Source organism: Pelophylax lessonae (assembly GCF_965119305.1).
Source record: "Pelophylax lessonae genome assembly, chromosome: 2".
NCBI lineage: Eukaryota > Metazoa > Chordata > Amphibia > Anura > Ranidae > Pelophylax > Pelophylax lessonae.
Window position 1 is genome coordinate 685,375,489 of NC_138769.1, and position 20,664 is coordinate 685,396,152.

At 45.1% G+C, this 20,664-nt stretch overlaps 1 protein-coding gene across 2 annotated transcripts in view; it reads left to right on the top strand.

Moving 5' to 3' along the window:
* Positions 1–316: 316 nt before the first annotated feature.
* VSTM5 (V-set and transmembrane domain containing 5) overlaps positions 317–20,664 on the top strand; it is an 81,988-nt gene continuing 61,640 nt past the window's right edge. The window contains exon 1 of one of the 2 annotated variants that reach the window (XM_082245872.1): positions 317–741. In XM_082245872.1, the coding sequence (XP_082101998.1) occupies positions 660–741 (82 nt within the window). In that variant the 5' untranslated portion in view covers positions 317–659. The remainder of the gene's footprint in view (positions 742–20,664) is intronic. The other variant, XM_082245873.1, reaches the window with a different exon arrangement.

Sequence of the window (20,664 nt, forward strand, 5' to 3'; positions counted from 1 at the left end):
TTTGGTTTTGGGTCCTATGTATAAACTTCTCCAAAATGAACTAGAAAGGTAATAAATCTGTATTTTGGAATTATTTTTAGGTATTCTGTGAAGGGGAACTTTGGGAGTTTCTCAAATTTGGCTGAAAAGTTGGAAAGATGCTTTTATTTTCCTATATGTCTGGAGTTCACCTTTAGGAACTAAGGGGGGCATATGACGGGCATGCTAGAATGATTTCCAGGGTATATCTATAAGCGTTTTGCCATTAGGCAGAACAGTGCATGTCATTACAATCTAAGTGTAGCGGCCTTCCCTCAGCTCTTTGTAGATGTGTCTTTGTACTGCTGCCAGTAAAAAACCATAAATCAATATCTGAGCATGTGCTGTAAACAAGCCTGCTGCATTCGCCTTGTGTGTTTCTTTTAAAGGACGTGCCTATGCAAACTGGTTAAACCAGAGCGCCTGTGACAGCAGCCTGCAGCTCCATATATAACGAGGCGGGAGGCACAGGTAACCTCACAGTGCAGGTGCTGAGTAACTGGAGGACTGCCAGGTCCTGGAGATCCCCACTCTAATGATGTCATCTATGGAGAAGGATGAATACTGAACACTGATAGAAACATGCCTGGCTGCTGCTCCAGACACAAGGGAACCTGGGATGAGCTGTCACTATCTCTCCTATGAAGAATCTCAGAGACTGGGGACAAGCCAGAGCAACAGTGCTGCTTCCCATACTATGCCTTCTACAGCTGATCCATCACAGTAAGTCTATCTTCTCTGCCTGTGTGTTCACCTATAGAGGTATCTTCTCTGCCTGTGTGTGCATAATGAGGAGGCTGCCACCTATAGAGGTATCTTCTCTGCCTATGTGTGCATAATGAGGAGGCTGCCACCTATAGAGGTATCTTCTCTGCCTGTGTGTGCATAATGAGGAGGCTTCCACCTATAGAGGTATCTTCCTTGCCCGTGTGTGCATAATGAGGAGGCTGCCAACTATAGAGGTATCTTCTCTGCCTGTGTGTTCATAATGAGGAAGCTACCACCTATAGAGGTATCTTCTCTGCCTGTGTGTGCATAATGAGGAGGCTGCCACCTATAAAGGTATCTTCCTTGCCCGTGTGTGCATAATGAGGAGGCTGCCACCTATAGAGGTATCTTCTCTGCCTGTGTGTTCATAATGAGGAAGCTGCCACCTATAGAGGTATCTTCTCTGCCTGTGTGTGCATAATGAGGAGGCTTCCACCTATAGAGGTATCTTCTCTGCCTGTGTGTGCATAATGAGGAGGCTTCCACCTATAGAGGTATCTTCTTTGCCTGTGTGTGCATAATGAGGAGGCTGCCACCTATAGAGGTATCTTCTCTGCCTGTGTGTGCATAATGAGGAGGCTGCCACCTATAGAGGTATCTTCTCTGCCTGTGTGTGCATAATGAGGAGGCTGCCACCTATAGAGGTATCTTCTCTGCCTGTGTGTGCATAATGAGGAGGCTGCCACCTATAGAGGTATCTTCTCTGCCTGTGTGTTCATAATGAGGAAGCTGCCACCTATAGAGGTATCTTCTCTGCCTGTGTGTGCATAATGAGGAGGCTGCCACCTATAGAGGTATCTTCTCTGCCTGTGTGTGCATAATGAGGAGGCTGCCACCTATAGAGGTATCTTCTCTGCCTGTGTGTTCATAATGAGGAGGCTGCCACCTATAGAGGTATCTTCTCTGCCTGTGTGTGCACAATGAGGAGGCTTCCACCTATAGAGGTATCTGCTCTGCCTGTGTGTGCATAATGAGGAGGCTGCCACCTATAGAGGTATCTTCTCTACCTGTGTGTGCATAATGAGGAGGCTGCCACCTATAGAGGTATCTTCTCTGCCTGTGTGTTCATAATGAGGAGGCTGCCACCTATAGAGGTATCTTCTCTGCCTGTGTGTGCATAATGAGGAGATTGGCACCTATAGAGATATCTTCTCTGCCTGTGTGTTCATAATGAGGAGGCTGCCACCTATAGAGGTATCTTCTCTGCCTGTGTGTGCATAATGAGGAGGCTGCCACCTATAGAGGTATCTTCTCTGCCTGTGTGTGCATAATGAGGAGGCTGCCACCTATAGAGGTATCTTCTCTGCCTGTGTGTGCATAATGAGGAGGCTGCCACCTATAGAGGTATCTTCTCTGCCTGTGTGTGCATAATGAGGAGGCTGCCACCTATAGAGGTATCTTCTCTGCCTGTGTGTGCATAATGAGGAGGCTGCCACCTATAGAGGTATCTTCTCTGCCTGTGTGTGCATAATGAGGAGGCTGCCACCTATAGAGGTATCTTCTCTGCCTGTGTGTGCATAATGAGGAGGCTGACATCTATAGAGGTATCTTCTCTGCCTGTGTGTGCATAATGAGGAGGCTTCCACCTATAGAGGTATCTTCTCTGCCTGTGTGTGCATAATGAGGAGGCTGCCACCTATAAAGGTATCTTCTCTGCCTGTGTGTGCATAATGAGGAGGCTGGCACCTATAGAGGTATCTTCTCTGCCTGTATGTGCATAATGAGGAGGCTGCCACCTATAGAGGTATCTTCTCTTCCTGTATGTGCATAATGAGGAGATTGGCACCTATAGAGGTATCTTCTCTGCCTGAGTGTGCATAATGAGGAGGCTGCCACCTATAGAGGTATCTTCTCTGCCTGTGTGTGCATAATGAGGAGGCTTCCACCTACAGAGGTATCTTCTCTGCCTGTGTGTGCATAATGAGGAGGCTGCCACCTATAGAGGTATCTTCTCTGCCTGTGTGTGCATAATGAGGAGGCTGCCACCTATAGAGGTATCTTCTCTGCCTGTGTGTGCATAATGAGGAGGCTGCCACCTATAGAGGTATCTTCTCTGCCTGTGTGTGCATAATGAGGAGGCTGCCACCTATAGAGATATCTTCTCTGCCTGTGTGTGCATAATGAGGAGGCTGCCACCTATAGAGGTATCTTCTCTGCCTGTGTGTGCATAATGAGGAGGCTGCCATCTATAGAGGTATTTTCTCTGCCTGTGTGTGCATAATGAGGAGGCTTCCACCTATAGAGGTATCTTCTCTGCCTGTGTGTGCATAATGAGGAGGCTGCCACCTATAAAGGTATCTTCTCTGCCTGTGTGTGCATAATGAGGAGGCTGGCACCTATAGAGGTATCTTCTCTGCCTGTATGTGCATAATGAGGAGGCTGCCACCTATAGAGGCATCTTCTCTTCCTGTATGTGCATAATGAGGAGATTGGCACCTATAGAGGTATCTTCTCTGCCTGTGTGTGCATAATGAGGAGGCTTCCACCTATAGAGGTATCTTCTCTGCCTGTGTGTGCATAATGAGGAGGCTGCCACCTATAGAGGTATCTTCTCTGCCTGTGTGTGCATAATGAGGAGGCTTCCACCTATAGAGGTATCTTCTCTGCCTGTATGTGCATAATGAGGAGGCTGCCACCTATAGAGGTATCTTCTCTGCCTGTGTGTGCATAATGAGGAGGCTGGCACCTATAGAGGTATCTTCTCTGCCTGTGTGTGCATAATGAGGAGGCTGCCACCTATAGAGGTATCTTCTCTGCCTGTGTGTGCATAATGAGGAGGCTGGCACCTATAGAGGTATCTTCTCTGCCTGTGTGTGCATAATGAGGAGGCTGGCACCTATAGAGGTATCTTCTCTGCCTGTATGTGCATAATGAGGAGGCTGCCACCTATAGAGGCATCTTCTCTTCCTGTATGTGCATAATGAGGAGATTGGCACCTATAGAGGTATCTTCTCTGCCTGTGTGTGCATAATGAGGAGGCTGCAACCTATAGAGGTATCTTCTCTGCCTGTGTGTGCATAATGAGGAGGCTTCCACCTATAGAGGTATCTTCTCTGCCTGTGTGTGCATAATGAGGAGGCTGCCACCTATAGAGGTATCTTCTCTGCCTGTGTGTGCATAATGAGGAGGCTTCCACCTATAGAGGTATCTTCTCTGCCTGTGTGTGCATAATGAGGAGGCTGCCACCTATAGAGGTATCTTCTCTGCCTGTGTGTGCATAATGAGGAGGCTTCCGCCTATAGAGGTATCTTCCTTGCCTGTGTGTGCATAATGAGGAGGCTTCCGCCTATAGAGGTATCTTCCTTGCCTGTGTGTGCATAATGAGGAGGCTTCCACCTATAGAGGTGCCTCTCTACAAAGGGCAAATCGTCGCTCCTATAGCGTCTGCAACAGATTTGTCTTCAGTTACGGGGAAAGCCCCAGGAATATTTTCCCTGGAAATGTCTCTTATCTGAATAGATTTGATTTACCATTTCTTCCTCATTCATTTAATGTGATTTTGGCTTCCCATGGTTAATGATTAAGGTGATTGAAACTGTATTAGTGTACTTGCAACAATCATGACAGTATTGTGACAACCATGACAGCATCGTGACATCATGATTATCAAGACAGTTTCCTGACAGTTTCTTGAGAATATCTATCATGACAACCATGACAGTTTCTGGAGTGGACAATATCCTTACAACCATGACAGTATTATGATAATTTCATGACAATATCATGACAGTTCCATGACAGTATCATTGTAATCATGATAGTATTATGACAGTTCCGTGAAAGTATCATGACCATTACATGACAGTATCATGACAATCATGACAGTTCCTTGACAGTATCTATCATGACAACCATAACAGTTCCTGGACAATATCCTTACAACCATGACAGTATCATGATAATTTCATGACAATATCATGACAGTTCCATGACAGTATCATTACAATCATGACAGTATTAATTATGACAGTTCCATGAAAGTATCATGACAATTATGACCATTCCATGATAGTATCATGACAATCATGACAGTTCCTTGACAGTATCGTGGCAATTTTGACACTTCCTTGGCAGTATCATGGCAATCATGACAGTTCCATGACAGTATTATTACAATCATGACAGTTCCTTGACAGTAATATTACAATCATGACAGCTCCTTGACACTATCATGACAGTTCCATGACAGTATCATGGCAATCGTGACAATTCCAGGGTAGTATCATGGCAATCATGACAGTTCCTTTACAGTGTCATGGCAATTATGACAGTTCCTTGACAGTATCATGACAGTTCCATGACAGTATCATGGCAATGGTGACAATTCCAGGGTAGTATCATGGCAATCATGACAGTTCCTTTACAGTGTCATGGCAATTATGACAGTTCCATTAAAGTATTATGGCAATCATGACAGTTCCAGGACAATATCATTGCAATCATGACAGTTCCTTGACAGTATCATTACAATCATGATAGTTTCATAACAGCATCATCTCAATCATGACAGTTCCTTGACAGTATGATGGCAATAATGACAGCTCCTTGACAGTATCAATACAATCATTTTAGTTCTAATGATACCAGTATCATTGCAATCATGACAGTACCTTGAAATTATAATTTCAATCATGGCAGTTCCAGGACAGTATCATTACAACAATGACAGTATTATGATAGTTGCATAACAATATCATGACTTCCATGACAATATCATGACAATCATGACAGTACTCAGCTTCAATAAATGCAAAAAACCCATGTTGGAGAAAAGCTCCCATTCTCTAAAGCTGTCCACAAATGTTGCAATCTAATTGTACAGTCTGTTAATACAGCCAACCACTGGATACTATTGCTGATATTCTAAAGCAATAAAATATATGAGTCTTTAATGGTTAACAAACTAATTTCTTTAAAGGATATGTCACACATAAAACATAAAGGATTAGAGTATTGTAGGGTCTTTAACCACTTTACAACCGGAGGATTTTGCTGTCTTCCGTCCAGGCCACTTTTTGCGATTCGGCGCTGTGCGACTTCAACTGACAATTGCGCGGTCGTGCGACGCCGTACCCAAACGAAATTTACGTCCTTTTTTTCCCACAAACAGAGCTTTCTTTTGGTGGTATTTGATCACCTGTGCGATTTTTACTTTTTGCGCTATAAACAAAAAAAGAGCGTTTATTTTGAAAAAATAACAATATTTTTCACATTTTTTTATATGAAATTCCCCCCAAAAAAGATGTAAAAACCAATTTTTTTAAAAGTTTTTGGCCAATTTGTTTTATGCTACATATGTTTGGTAAAAAAAATCGCAATAAGCGTATTTTGATTGGTTTGCGCAAAAGTTATTGCGTTTACTAACAAAGGGAAAGATTTCTGTCATTTTTGGTGTTTTTTTTTTAACGCGTAATGGCGGCGATCTGCGATTTTTTTTGCGGGACTGCGACATTGCGGCGGACAGACCGGACCCCTGACTGACATTTTTGACACTTTTGGGGGTACCAGTGACATTACTGCAGTAATCAGTGCTATATATATGCACTGTTACTGTAAAAATGACACTGGCAGGGAAGGGGTTAATTTTATTGGAGAGGGAGGGGTTAATGTATGCCTGGTGCTTACTGACGTGTAGGGGGGGAGGTGACTATGTGATTCATGGACAGATCGGATGTCCAGCTATGCTGAACAGTCCGATCTGTCACTCCCTGTCACTATGGAGATCCGCCCGCTGTGTTTACACACAGCGGGCGGATCTCCAGACTCGATCCCCGACGATCGGGTAAGAGCAGCGGCGATCGCCGCTGCTCCTCCCCTGGCCCGACTCCCGCTGTGAATGAAAACAGCGGGAGCGAGCCTCCGGCGGCGCGCAAGCGCCGCCCAGAAGGGGAGGAGTCCAGTCACGTTAATACTACGTGACTGGACGGGAACGAGCCACTCTGCCGCAGTAGTATTACTGTGAGCGGTAGTAGAGTGGTTAAACATCTGGTACATGAGGGAACGCGTGTATTAAATATATTAGAAGCATATCATTCTCAATATATTTGAATTCATTAATTACTAGGGATGCACCGAAATGAAATTCTTGGCCGAAGCCGAAGCCGAATAATAATTAAATGTTTGGCCGAAGGCCGAATACCGAACGCGGTGTTTCGCATTTTTTCCATTTATTTTGCCAATTTTTTGTCCTCTCTCTTGTCCTCTCATGTCTCTCTCTCTCTTGTCCTCTCATGTCTCTCTCTCTCTCTCTCTCTCTCTTGTCCTCTCATGTCTCTCTCCCTAAATGTTACTGTAGGGAATGGGATTCAGTGCACACTGCAGCCTTGTACCATAGGGTTAATGTTAGTGACACTGTAGGGATTGGGAAGGATGCTGGGAATGGAAATCAGGAAGCATGCAGGCAGCCTTGTAAATTTTAATTGCAGATACAGGGCACTGGGCAGGTCAGGGTTAATGTGGTAACATCAATTACTCAGTGACAGTCAGTCAGTGTCAGTGTGGACTCGATCAGATTATACAGTGACAGACAGTCTCTCATAGTGGTGGTAGTAGGAGGCTGGAGGTGGACTAGTAGGAGCCTGGAAAGGAGCACAGCCGCATACATACATTACTCACTCGTGCACTGCAGCCCGCCCCACACATTCAGTGAGTCTTACTCTCCTCCCTAGTTTTTTCAATGGCACATTCAGGAAGCCAATCACGCCGTGAGTAGCGGCACAGCGGAACCAATCAGGTGTGCAGGCACGCGTGATTGGTTCGCTGTGCAGCTAATCACGGCGTGATTGGCTTCCTGAATGTGCCATTGAAAAAACTAGGGAGGAGAGTAAGACTCGCTGAATGTGTGGGGCGGGCTGCAGTGCACGAGTGAGTAATGTATGTATGCTCACCGCTGAAGTGTCCCGGCCTTACCCTGCCTAACACGGAAGTCTGTGAGTCCTCCTGTCCTCCTCCGAGTCCCTTCCCCCTGTAAATATCGTGACCTCGGCGATATGAATATCACCTACGGCCACAGAACGATAGTCGATATCATATCTACTATCGTTCAGCCCTATTGTTCGGCACAAAATTATTCGGCCTTTTGACTTATTCGGCCGAACACCGAAAGTGCTATTTTTTCTATTTTCGGCCGAATAATGTTCGGCCGCCGAATATTCGGTGCATCCCTATTAATTACATACAGTATTTTGATGATTGCTGTATTATATGGTTTGGTCATATTTATTACGTATATTCTTTCATGTCTGAGATGGTTAAAGTTGGAGAGCTCAAAATACTATGGTTTCTTTAAAGGGTATCTATCACCATCAAACTAACAGGGAACCAACCAATCATCTCAAAAGTCCATTAACATTTATTATTGGTGACCATGTGACAACAGGAAGAAGAGCGATAGGCAACTCATTACAGGACCAAGAAATCCCCCTTCATCGGAGCTTAATGTCTACATTTCTCTAATATAACCTAATGGAAGGGCGATCTCTCTCAGCAGAAGTAACCATGAAGCCTGATTTGGATTCTATTTTTTTTTTTTAAAGGGCATGCCATAAATCTGACATGAAGGATGGATTCTGATGGCATCACACAGAAATATAAACTTAGACAGTCTAGGCGTCAGATTCACTGGGGTTTAACCGAGTAGAGAATGTTCATATTGTAAAGTGAATGGTCGCCGATTATTGTGGATAAGGGGACGCTGTGTTCATTTCATTCATCTAATCATTGGCAAGCCAAAAGCTTTCTTTTTCAGTTTCCCTTGCACATTGTTTGGTTATTCAAAGTGAACATAGCTTCACCTTATTTAAGCTAAGCAAACATTTGCTTAGCAAAATCCTATATAATCCTTTAGTAAACCTGCCCTAATGTCATGAGGAAGGATGAGATGTCATTAGGAAAGGAAGAGAGGGGTATATGTTACAAATGGTACACAGACAGTAAGAAAAGCCTGGCAGAGGTTTCACCCATTCCCCAGTCTATCCAAAGCTAAAATAAATAAAATCGGCATGAATCTGACAATTAGTCATACCTTCCTATGGGAACCTTACCCTGCTTATACAAATCTAGACCAGGGAAGAGTTTACATGTGATGGAGCTGACAGCCTATGGAATCAGAGTCCCGGAATACCAGCACCATCAACCACCATGCAGTGCATCAATCAGTCAAAGACTATAAGCTTCGGCATGCAGGGATTTGTAGTTCTACATTGGCTTGACACCATCTGCTAACTGATACTAAAATGGTTGATCTCCAATCATACAATACATGTTACAGCTGTAGATATTGTCCTACTGGGACCTATAGTTCCCCAGAGTAGAGGAACTGCCAACTCTATCAGTGGGGGCAGATAGCAGGGGGTGTCAGCTGTTCTTGACCTTTCATGGAATTAGAATGGGTAGCCTGTGGGAACTTGTAGTTCTATAGTGGTAGATATAGGCGTCCGGTGACTCAAGCCTTAGCAGCAAGAATTCAGCATTTGCAGCATTTGATTGCATTCCCATGGTAATGCCCAGCACATAACACTTAGTGGAGGATGTGGATGATGCACCAATAAATGATAAACATAAAACATAAACATAAAAGTCTTCAAACTTTCTAATCAAAGGGCCAGTTTATGGTCCTTCAGATTTTAGGGGGGGGGGGGGGCAGACTGTGGCCAGTGGGAGTAAAAAATGTCCCAGCATCAATTGGAGTAACCAATGTCCCATTATTGGTTTTATTGGGAGTAATAGTGACCCATTGTTGGTATCAGTGGGAGGAATTGTGACCCATTGTTGGTATCAGTGGGAGGAATTGTGACCCATTGTTGGTATCAGTGGGAGGAATTGTGACCCATTGTTGAAATCAGTGGGAGGAATAGTGACCACTTGTTGATATTAGTGGAAATAATAGTACCCCATTTTTTGTATCAGTGGGAGGAATAGCACCCCATCATTGGTGTCCATAGGAGGAATAGTGCCCCACCACTTGTGTCAGTAGGAGGAATAGTGCCCCACCTCTTGGGTCAGTGGGAGGAAAAGTGCCCCACCACTGGGGTCAGTAGCAGGAATAGTGCCCCACCTCTTGGGTCAGTAGCAGGAATAGTGCCCCACCTCTTGGGTCAGTGGGAGGAATAGTGCCCCACCACTGGTGTCAGTAGGAGGAATAGTGCCCCACCTCTTGGGCCAGTGGGAGGAATAGTGCCCCACCACTGGTGTTAGTGGGAGGAATAGTGCCCCACCACTGGTGTCATTGAGAGGAATGGTGCCCCATTATTGGTGCCTGTTGCGGATGGAATAGTGCCCCAAGGGCTGGATAGAGGCAAGCAAAGAGCCACATCTGGCCCCCGGGGCCGCAGTTTGGAAGACCAAAGGTTTATTGGATTTATACATAAGCTGGACATTTGCAAGAATTTAGATAAAACAAATCATTTTGTGAGAGAGGTCCATAGACTGCCATTGCTGACCATCTTTAAGGCCAACTGTCTCTTTGTCATGCTGATTCTCTGTCTTCAATGCTTCCTATGTTACTGACCTAGAACAAGCGCTCAACATGTGAAGTCAGTGAATGACCAGAGCAACCGGTCTGCATATTCAGAAGTAATTGAATTTAGTGGATCATCATGACAATCAGGCAGCTAGCATTTCCAGTAGGAGCCATTGTGCTGTATAAGGAGTTTTTTCCACCCTTTGGGTAGACAATGGGTTTAGAGTTCTGCAGGTGCAAGGATTTTAATGTAGTTATTTTTGTCTTTCCATTGACAATGATGGACATGTGTGTGTCGGTACTGTATGTAGCCAACAGCAGTAGCAGCCTATGACATTCTGGCAGCACTGATTGACTCTATGTAGGTTTTTTATTTTTTATATTAGAATAGAATCCCAATGATAATCTAGAATAAGATCTAATCTCTAGAACACCTAATTTGATTAGAGTGGGGGAAGTTAGCATCTCTTTTTCTTTCTTTGGGGAGATTTATCGCATGTAATAAGCACTAGCAGCGCTAAGTAACCTATCTACAAAAAGGTCAGCGGATATATAGCTATATACATTAGCAAGTGGATCCTTATGGACCAATGTTGTTAAAGTCCATAAAAAGTTTTTTTGGGGTGGGAGTCCTGCAGAAAACAAGGTGTATGGAAGACTTAGTGTTCAGATGTAAATGGTAAGAACCAGTGCTGTATAACACAGAATCTTCCTTGCTGTTCCCACAGCAACCACCAAAATCCTTCACCACACCGCTGTGCTCCCCCCTATAGTGTGCACACGTACCCTTAGCACTTGGGTAAAGCGCTTTATCCAACCAGAGATCCTCCAGTTTAAAATGGCGATCCTCCTTGGGATTCAACTCCAACTGATAGAGCAATGGTCAGCACCTCCTCCTCTCCTCTCACATGCAAAGAGAACGACAGGGACCCATAGCGTAATATGCACACACTAAACTTTTATTTATAATTAAAATCACACTCACATGGGATGAAACATAATCAGGCAGAAGTACGTGTCCAAGGCAATATCCCGGTCTACCCGCCGTCAACGTTGTCCCCACTGAGCCGCACGATATGGGTGATTCTGCCAGCGATATCCCAAATATGTCCGGACTCTGATGGCGTGACCCGGGGACTCCTAGGATATTCTAAATGTACCAAACTAGACCGCGTGCTCACGCCCTGACGCGTTTCGTCTGCACGGACTTCTACTGAAAGTTTAGTGTGTGCATATTACGCTATGGGTCCCTGTCGTTCTCTTTGCATGTGAGAGGAGAGGAGGAGGTGCTGACCATTGCTCTATCAGTTGGAGTTGAATCCCAAGGAGGATCGCCATTTTAAACTGGAGGATCTCTGGTTGGATAAAGTGCTTTACCCAAGTGCTAAGGGTACGTGTGCACACTATAGGGGGGAGCACAGCGGTGTGGTGAAGGATTTTGGTGGTTGCTGTGGGAACAGCAAGGAAGATTCTGTGTTATACAGCACTGGTTCTTACCATTTACATCTGAACACTAAGTCTTCCATACACCTTGTTTTCTGCAGGACTCCCACCCCAAAAAAACTTTTTATGGACTTTAACAACATTGGTCCATAAGGATCCACTTGCTAATGTATATAGCTATATATCCGCTGACCTTTTTGTAGATAGGTTACTTAGCGCTGCTAGTGCTTATGTGGGTTTTGCTCTTGTACGCACCTTGTTTTAGATATTGGTAAGATATAGCAGCTGCTTCCTGCTGATATTGGCTTTATGTGATTTAACACCTTGCAGAGTTGTTAGGTGTTCAGTGTCTATTTTATTGAGCATTGCATGACACCTAAGCGCTGAGTGGGTTGGACGGGAACTTTGGTTCTCTCTCACTCCTTTTTTGCATATCGCATGTAATAGTTGAACCAATGGGCGAAGCGATTCATAGCATGGGTTAAAGCTGAAATTTTAACTGTTTATATCAAGCCTTCTCTGGTTCTCCCTCCCCTTCATTATTATGCTAATGACATTTTTAAATAAACGCTTTCCATTTTCCCTACATACTTTATTTTAGACCCAGTAAAGCCATCACTTGGCCTCTGTGCTTCTCTATGCACAGACAACCTGCCTCAGTACTTTCCTCAAGAGTCCCCAGCTCTGATGTGGGCTATGGACTGGCTGTTGGAAGGAGTTATGCAAATATTACAATGTCTAGATAGGTAGATGTTAGTATGAAGGTGTGGGCACTCCTGGGCAGGCTCCATTTGCATGTAGACCACCCTAGGTCATTCCCACATGTGATGCTGAGCCTCCGTGATTGACAGAACTGAAATCCATTAAATGAAAAGAGCAGGCCAGTGAAAGTCAGGCTGGGGAGGAAAGAGCTAAAAGATGCTGATTGTCTTCCAGCCAGGAAATGAGGTGGGCTCAGCCTGACATGCTGCAGCGTCTAATGCACACTGTTAGAAGCTCATAATGTGCAGTGAGATCTCACTACATGATCAGATGACCCTGTACAACGTGCCAGACTGTAGGGAAGGCTGGAGTTAAGCTTTAAAACTTTTCACTTTTATTGCTGTCACAAGGCATGTGACAGCAATATGCATGTGACAGGTTACCTTTATGGAGAGATCTGGGGTCAATAAGACCCCAAATCGCTCCTCTGCACTTACAAAGTGGTTAAATACAATCAGTGATCCTATCATGATGGTCCTTGTTCAAGCCCTTCTTGTCCTGATGTGACAACAGTCTATGCTCCTACATCAGGGGTGTCAAACTGAATTTCAACACGGGCCACATTAGCATTACAGTTGTCCTCAAAGGGCCAGTTGTATCTGTAAGACTGGATGTCCAGAGCACCCCACACCCCCTTACATCAGATGTCAAGAAAAGTCAAGAGTACATCAGATGTCATCAGAAGTTACGAGTCCCCCCCCCCCACCCTACCTTACATTACAGTGCACCCCCTTAACTTGTGCTGCTGCTGGGGAAAAACTGGAAAGCAGAAAGTGCAGGGGCTGGAAGAGGACCAGAGGAGGGCTGGAATTAGTTGTCAGAGTCTGCTGAATGCTGAGACCACAGAAGGAGGAGACAAGGGGGTGCTGTGGCTGCACGGAGAGGTGCAGGATCTGGTGGAGGAGTTCAGTCAAGGTGGAGGCAGTGCTGTATCTTGGCCTAGGCCTACAAGGCCCAGGCCTAGGGCGGCACTTTGCAGGGGGGCAGCAAAAAAGCTGCACCCCACATGAAAAAAAAAAAAAAACAGCCTACTCCCAGCTTCTGCACAAAAGGGGTCCCCGCCGACTTGCGCTACACTTTTAGTATAGTGCCAGTCTTATGGGGCGAATTTGGCTGGAGGGAAGGGTCCAGAAGGCAAATCACTAATAAGGCAGCACTGATATGCTGCACTGATGGGCACTGATGAGGCTGCACTGATGGGCACTGATGAGGCTGAACTTATGGGCACTGATAGACTGTGGCTGTGGTCTGTGGTTTACAGATGACAGGGAGGGTCATAAACAGGAAGGGGTGTGGCCTTTACAGGAAGGGGTGGGTTATATTTAAATTAGGGGGTGCACAAATGTAGTCAGGCCTAGGGCAGAACAAAACCTAAATACACCAGTGGGTGGAGGTAGAGATGAGGGGGGTGCGAGGGCTACATTCGACCCACGGGCCATGTGTCCTACATCATCTTAGTCATGCCGTTATTATCCCCCCTGATGTAGACTACAAAGAACCGGAACACATTCCACAGATATGGCTCACTATAGTCAGTATCAGGAAGGGGTTCTAGAGCAATAATATGATGCTGGCTATGAAGTGACAATAGGCAGACAAACAGTAGTCCATCTATTTCAGGGGCCAAAGTGACCCCTTCATCAGGGCTTGGGCTTTTATGTCAAATTCCAAAATGGACTTGTTGAAGTTAATCTTATCATTGTCAACTATTGTACATGGTATTGATACTTTTTTCAAATTAAGAAAAATGTAATGTTAAAAAAAAAAAATCTCATATGGACTAAAGTACACTCTCCTAGAAAGGGAAGATATGAGGTGCGTAGTGTACAGTTAGTAATGAGTAAATGCATAAAAACACACTGATAAATAAAGTAGAACTATGGGCGAAACCTTTTCTTCTTTATTGTGAATAGAGCAAGGAAGTGTTATAACCCCTGTAAGGTTTATTTTCACCAACTGTGTCCCATTGCAGAGATTTCCCTTCACTTCCTGTCCCATAGCCAAACAGGAAGTGAGAGGAAATTCCTGCAAATTAAGGGAATTTTTTTGGGGACCCCCAGGTCACTATACCCGGTGTCCCCATTGGAAGATTTTCCCTCTATTCGTTTTCTTTGGGACAACCCAAAATTTGGGATTTTCTTTTACTTTTATTTTCAACAATAATGGTAAACAGGACAAATGGAGAGGGGGAATCTCCCTAACGGGGGTAAAGACAGCAATAAAAACCAACAGGTGTGCCAATCCCTCTCCACTCCACTTTCCAAAACTAAAAAAAAAATGTTTGGCCGTTAGTTATACTTTAATGTATGTACACAGTAGGGATTATAACATATTAGGCTCCTGTCACACGGTCCGCTGTCCGGTACAGTGGGGGATCGATCCACCGATCCCCGCTGAGCAGGTGGATGACAGCTCCGTCTCTGCTCTGTGTGTGGAGAGGGAGGTGTCAGATCCCCGCTGTCCTCTATGGGGGAATCGGATGAGAACGGACCGCCTGTCTGCTCTCATCCGATCCCATCCGATCCCCTGGACGGATGGAAAATAGGGTTTCCATCCATCCGGATTTCACGGACAGGATCAGATGCGGATGGCAGCGGGGGGTCAGCGGACATGTCACCACTGACACCCGCTCCCCCATAGGGATGCATGGGGGATCCGATCAGATCCGCCTAAAAAACTGCCAGGCGGATCTGATCAGATCGTTAGTGTGAAAGGAGCCTTACAATAATAAACAGTTGTGTTGAGAGCAGAATTTTTTATTGAAGAGCCTCATCAACAAATTTGGTAAAAAATGTATATCCAGGATTACAAAAATTAATTTGAGAAATAAAAACATATTCATCATGATTGGGCTGGGTCATAACACACAAAAAATATAGATCTTGTGTTGAGAGCTGATTGTGTTAATAGATCTCAATATACAATTATTACATTAGTTCATGATTGGCAAAAATTCATGTACATGGTCAAACATTAAAACGCATGATATAATAAAGGAATTGCATCCATATGGCTTGACGCGTTTCGTGGAGTTCATTCCACTTCCTCAGGAGAAGATGCAAAACCTAGTTCACTCACAAAGCAGCTCATGATTCAACACCTGGTACTGTAGAATGAGGGTTGTCTGGGGGTGTCTGCACCCGGAACTGTGGGAGTACTGGTGGTCATGACCGCCGGGGCATGTATAAAAATTAATGGTGACGTAACTAGCAATCCCAGAGAATTCTCATACTGCAAGGTGTAGCCATTATCCAAGGTGCAGATAGTCCCAACAGAAAGAAGGAAGAACCCTTTCTATTCACCCTCTCCCTCTCCACTCACCCTCTCTATTTATCCTTTCTCTTCACCCGCTCTATACATCCTCTCTATTCTGTCTCTCTATACACCCTCTCTATTCTGCCTTTCTATACACCCTCTCTATTCCTCCTCCCTATTTACCCTCTCTATTCCGCCTCTCTATTCACCCTCTCTCGTTTCACCTTCTCTATTCACCCTCTCTCTTCACCCTTGATATTCACCCTATTTATCCTTTCTCTTCATCCTCTCTATTCACCCTCTCTGTTCACCCTCTCTATTCTGCCTCTCTATTTATCCCTTCTCTTCACCCTCTCTATACACCCTCTCTATACACCCTCTCTATACACCCTCTCTATTCACCCTCTCTATTCACCTTCTCTATACATCCTCTCTCTTCACCCTCTCTCTTCACCCTCTCTATACATCCTCTCTATACATCCTCTCTCTTCACCCTCTCTATACATCCTCTCTCTTCACCCTCTCTATACATCCTCTCTCTTCACCGTCTCTTCACCCTCTCTCTTCACCCTCTCTATACATCCTCTCTCTTCACCCTCTCTCTTCACCCTCTCTCTATACATCCTCTCTCTTCACCCTCTCTCTTAACCCTCTCTCTTAACCCTCTCTCTTCACCCTCTCTCTATACATCCTCTCTCTTCACCCTCTCTATAAATCCTCTCTCTTCACCCTCTCTTCACCCTCTCTCTTCACCCTCTCTATACATCCTCTCTCTTCACCCTCTCTCTTCACCCTCTCTATACATCCTCTCTCTTCACCCTCTCTCTTCACCCTCTCTATACATCCTCTCTATTCACCCCCTCTCTTCACTCTCTCTCTTCGCCCTCTCTATTTACTCTCTCTATTCACCCTCTCTATACATCCTCTCTCTTCACCCTCTCTCTTCACTCTCTCTCTTCACCCTCTCTCTATACATCCTCTCTCTTCACCCTCTCTATTCACCCTCTCTCTTCGCCCTCTCTATACATCCTCTCTCTATACACCCTCTCTATACACCCTCTCTATACATTCTCTCTCTTCACCCTCTCTATACATCCTCTCTCTTCACCCTCTCTCTTCACCCTCTCTCTTCACCCTCTCTCTTCACCCTCTCTATACATCCTCTCTATTCACCCTCTCTCTTCACTCTCTCTCTTCACCCTCTCTCTATACATCCTCTCTCTTCACCCTCTCTATACATCCTCTCTCTTCACCCACTCTATACATCCTCTCTCTTCACCCTCTCTCTTCACCCTCTCTCTTCACCCTCTCTATACATCCTCTCTATTCACCCTCTCTCTTCACTCTCTCTCTTCACCCTCTCTATTTACTCTCTCTATTCACCCTCTCTATGCATCCTCTCCCTTCACCCTCTCTATACACCTCCTCTTCACCCTCTCTCTTCACCCTCTCTATACATCCTCTCTCTTCACCCTCTCTATACATCCTCTCTCTTCACCCTCTCTCTTCACCCTCTCTCTATACATCCTCTCTCTTCACCCTCTCTTCACCCTCTCTATACACCCTCTCTATTCACCCTCTATACACCCTCTCTATACACCCTCTCTATTCACCCTCTCTATTCACCTTCTCTATACATCCTCTCTCTTCACCCTCTCTCTTCACCCTCTCTCTTCACCCTCTCTCTATACATCCTCTCTCTTCACCCTCTCTATACATCCTCTCTCTTCACCCTCTCTCTTCACCCTCTCTCTATACATCCTCTCTCTTCACCCTCTCTTCACCCTCTCTATTTACTCTCTCTATTCACCCTCTCTATACATCCTCTCTCTTCACCCTCTCTATACATCCTCTCTCTTCACCCTCTCTATACATCCTCTCTCTTCACCCTCTCTCTTCACCCTCTCTCTTCACCCTCTCTCTTCACCCTCTCTCTTCACCCTCTCTATACATCCTCTCTCTCCACCCTCTCTCTTCACCCTCTCTATACATCCTCTCTCTTCACCCTCTCTCTTCACCCTCTCTCTTCACCCTCTCTCTCCACCCTCTCTCTTCACCCTCTCTATACATCCTCTCTATTCACCCTCTCTCTTCACCCTCTCTCTTCACCCTCTCTCTTCACCCTCTCTCTCCACCCTCTCTCTTCACCCTCTCTATACATCCTCTCTATTCACCCTCTCTCTTCACCCTCTCTCTTCACCCTCTCTCTTCACCCTCTCTCTTCACCCTCTCTATACATCCTCTCTCTCCACCCTCTCTCTTCACCCTCTCTATACATCCTCTCTATTCACCCCCTCTCTTCACTCTCTCTCTTCGCCCTCTCTATTTACTCTCTCTATTCACCCTCTCTATACATCCTCTCTCTTCACCCTCTCTCTTCACTCTCTCTCTTCACCCTCTCTCTATACATCCTCTCTCTTCACCCTCTCTATTCACCCTCTCTCTTCGCCCTCTCTATACATCCTCTCTCTATACACCCTCTCTATACACCCTCTCTATACATCCTCTCTCTTCACCCTCTCTATACATCCTCTCTCTTCACCCTCTCTCTTCACCCTCTCTCTTCACCCTCTCTCTTCACCCTCTCTATACATCCTCTCTATTCACCCTCTCTCTTCACTCTCTCTCTTCACCCTCTCTCTATACATCCTCTCTCTTCACCCTCTCTATACATCCTCTCTCTTCACCCTCTCTCTTCACCCTCTCTCTTCACCCTCTCTATACATCCTCTCTATTCACCCTCTCTCTTCACTCTCTCTCTTCACCCTCTCTATTTACTCTCTCTATTCACCCTCTCTATGCATCCTCTCCCTTCACCCTCTCTATACACCTCCTCTTCACCCTCTCTCTTCACCCTCTCTATACATCCTCTCTCTTCACCCTCTCTATACATCCTCTCTCTTCACCCTCTCTCTTCACCCTCTCTCTATACATCCTCTCTCTTCACCCTCTCTTCACCCTCTCTATACACCCTCTCTATTCACCCTCTATACACCCTCTCTATACACCCTCTCTATTCACCCTCTCTATTCACCTTCTCTATACATCCTCTCTCTTCACCCTCTCTCTTCACCCTCTCTCTTCACCCTCTCTCTATACATCCTCTCTCTTCACCCTCTCTATACATCCTCTCTCTTCACCCTCTCTCTTCACCCTCTCTCTATACATCCTCTCTCTTCACCCTCTCTTCACCCTCTCTATTTACTCTCTCTATTCACCCTCTCTATACATCCTCTCTCTTCACCCTCTCTATACATCCTCTCTCTTCACCCTCTCTATACATCCTCTCTCTTCACCCTCTCTCTTCACCCTCTCTCTTCACCCTCTCTCTTCACCCTCTCTCTTCACCCTCTCTATACATCCTCTCTCTCCACCCTCTCTCTTCACCCTCTCTATACATCCTCTCTCTTCACCCTCTCTCTTCACCCTCTCTCTTCACCCTCTCTCTCCACCCTCTCTCTTCACCCTCTCTATACATCCTCTCTATTCACCCTCTCTCTTCACCCTCTCTCTTCACCCTCTCTCTTCACCCTCTCTCTCCACCCTCTCTCTTCACCCTCTCTATACATCCTCTCTATTCACCCTCTCTCTTCACCCTCTCTCTTCACCCTCTCTCTTCACCCTCTCTCTTCACTCTCTCTCTTCACCCTCTCTATTTACTCTCTCTATTCTCCCTCTCTATTCCACCTTTCTCTTCACCCTCTCTATTTACCCTCTCGATTCCTCCTCTCTATTCACCCTCTCTCTTGACCCTATCTATTCACCCTCTCTATTCCACCTTTCTCTTAACCCTCTCTATTTACTCTCTCTATTCACCCTCTCAATTCCTCCTCTCTCTTCACCCTCTCTATTCCTCCTCTCTATTCACCCCCTCTATTCACCCTCTCTATTTACCTTCTCTATTCACCCCCTCTATTCATCCTCTTTATTCCTCCTCTCTATTCACCCTCTCTATTTGTCCTCTTTACCAATATTACTGAGAGGGAAAGTGAAAGAAAATCACACATTTTACAATGTTACCAGAAGAGGAATAAAAGGAAAATCTTCCAAAGGGGACATTCCCTCACTTTGGAGAGATTTCTTCTCACTTCCTGCTTTGGCTATGGGCCAGGAAATGAAGGAAAATCTCCTCAATGGGATATAGATTAAAAAATAAAAAAATAAATAAATAATAAAAAAAAAAAAAACTGACATGGGTTATAACCCTCTTTTACTTTATCAAAATGGAAAAAAATGTGTTAAAAGGTACCAAAATACAGTACTATACACAATATATTGAAATGTACAGGCTTTTAATGATATATCTTAAAAAATATATTAGATTGATTTAATGCCATTGCACAATACTTCTCTTTGATTTACTCACATAGTAACCTCCTAGCGCCCTACAAAACAACCCCTGCTCAGCTCATATATCTTCAAACAACTTATTGATTTAAAGTGATTGTAAAGTCTAATTTTTTTTTTTAAATAACAATCATGTTATACTTACCTGCTCTGTTCAGTGGATTTGCACAGAGCAGCCAGGATCCTCCTCTTCTAGGGTCCCTCTTCGCTTCTCCTGGCTCCCCCCTCCTGTTGAGTGCCCCCCACAGTAGGCAACTTGCAATGGGGACACCCGAGCCAAGCTGCAGCTTTGTGTGTCCATTCAGACACAGAGCTGCGGTTCGTCCCCACCCCCTCTCTCTTATGATTGGCTAACTGAATTTGACAGCCGCGGGCGCCAATGGTGCCACAGCTGTGTCTCAGCCAATCAGGAGGGAGAGTCCCGGACAGCCAAGGGACTTGTGGACATCGCTGGACAGAGATGGGGCTCAGGTAAGTATTAGGGGTGACGGGGGGGCTGCTAAACACATAAGGCTTTTTATCTTAATGCATAGAAAGGATGAAAAACCTTCTGCCTTTACAACTCCTTTAAGAGTTTGATTAGTCTTCACATTTCCTAGCCGTAATCTGCA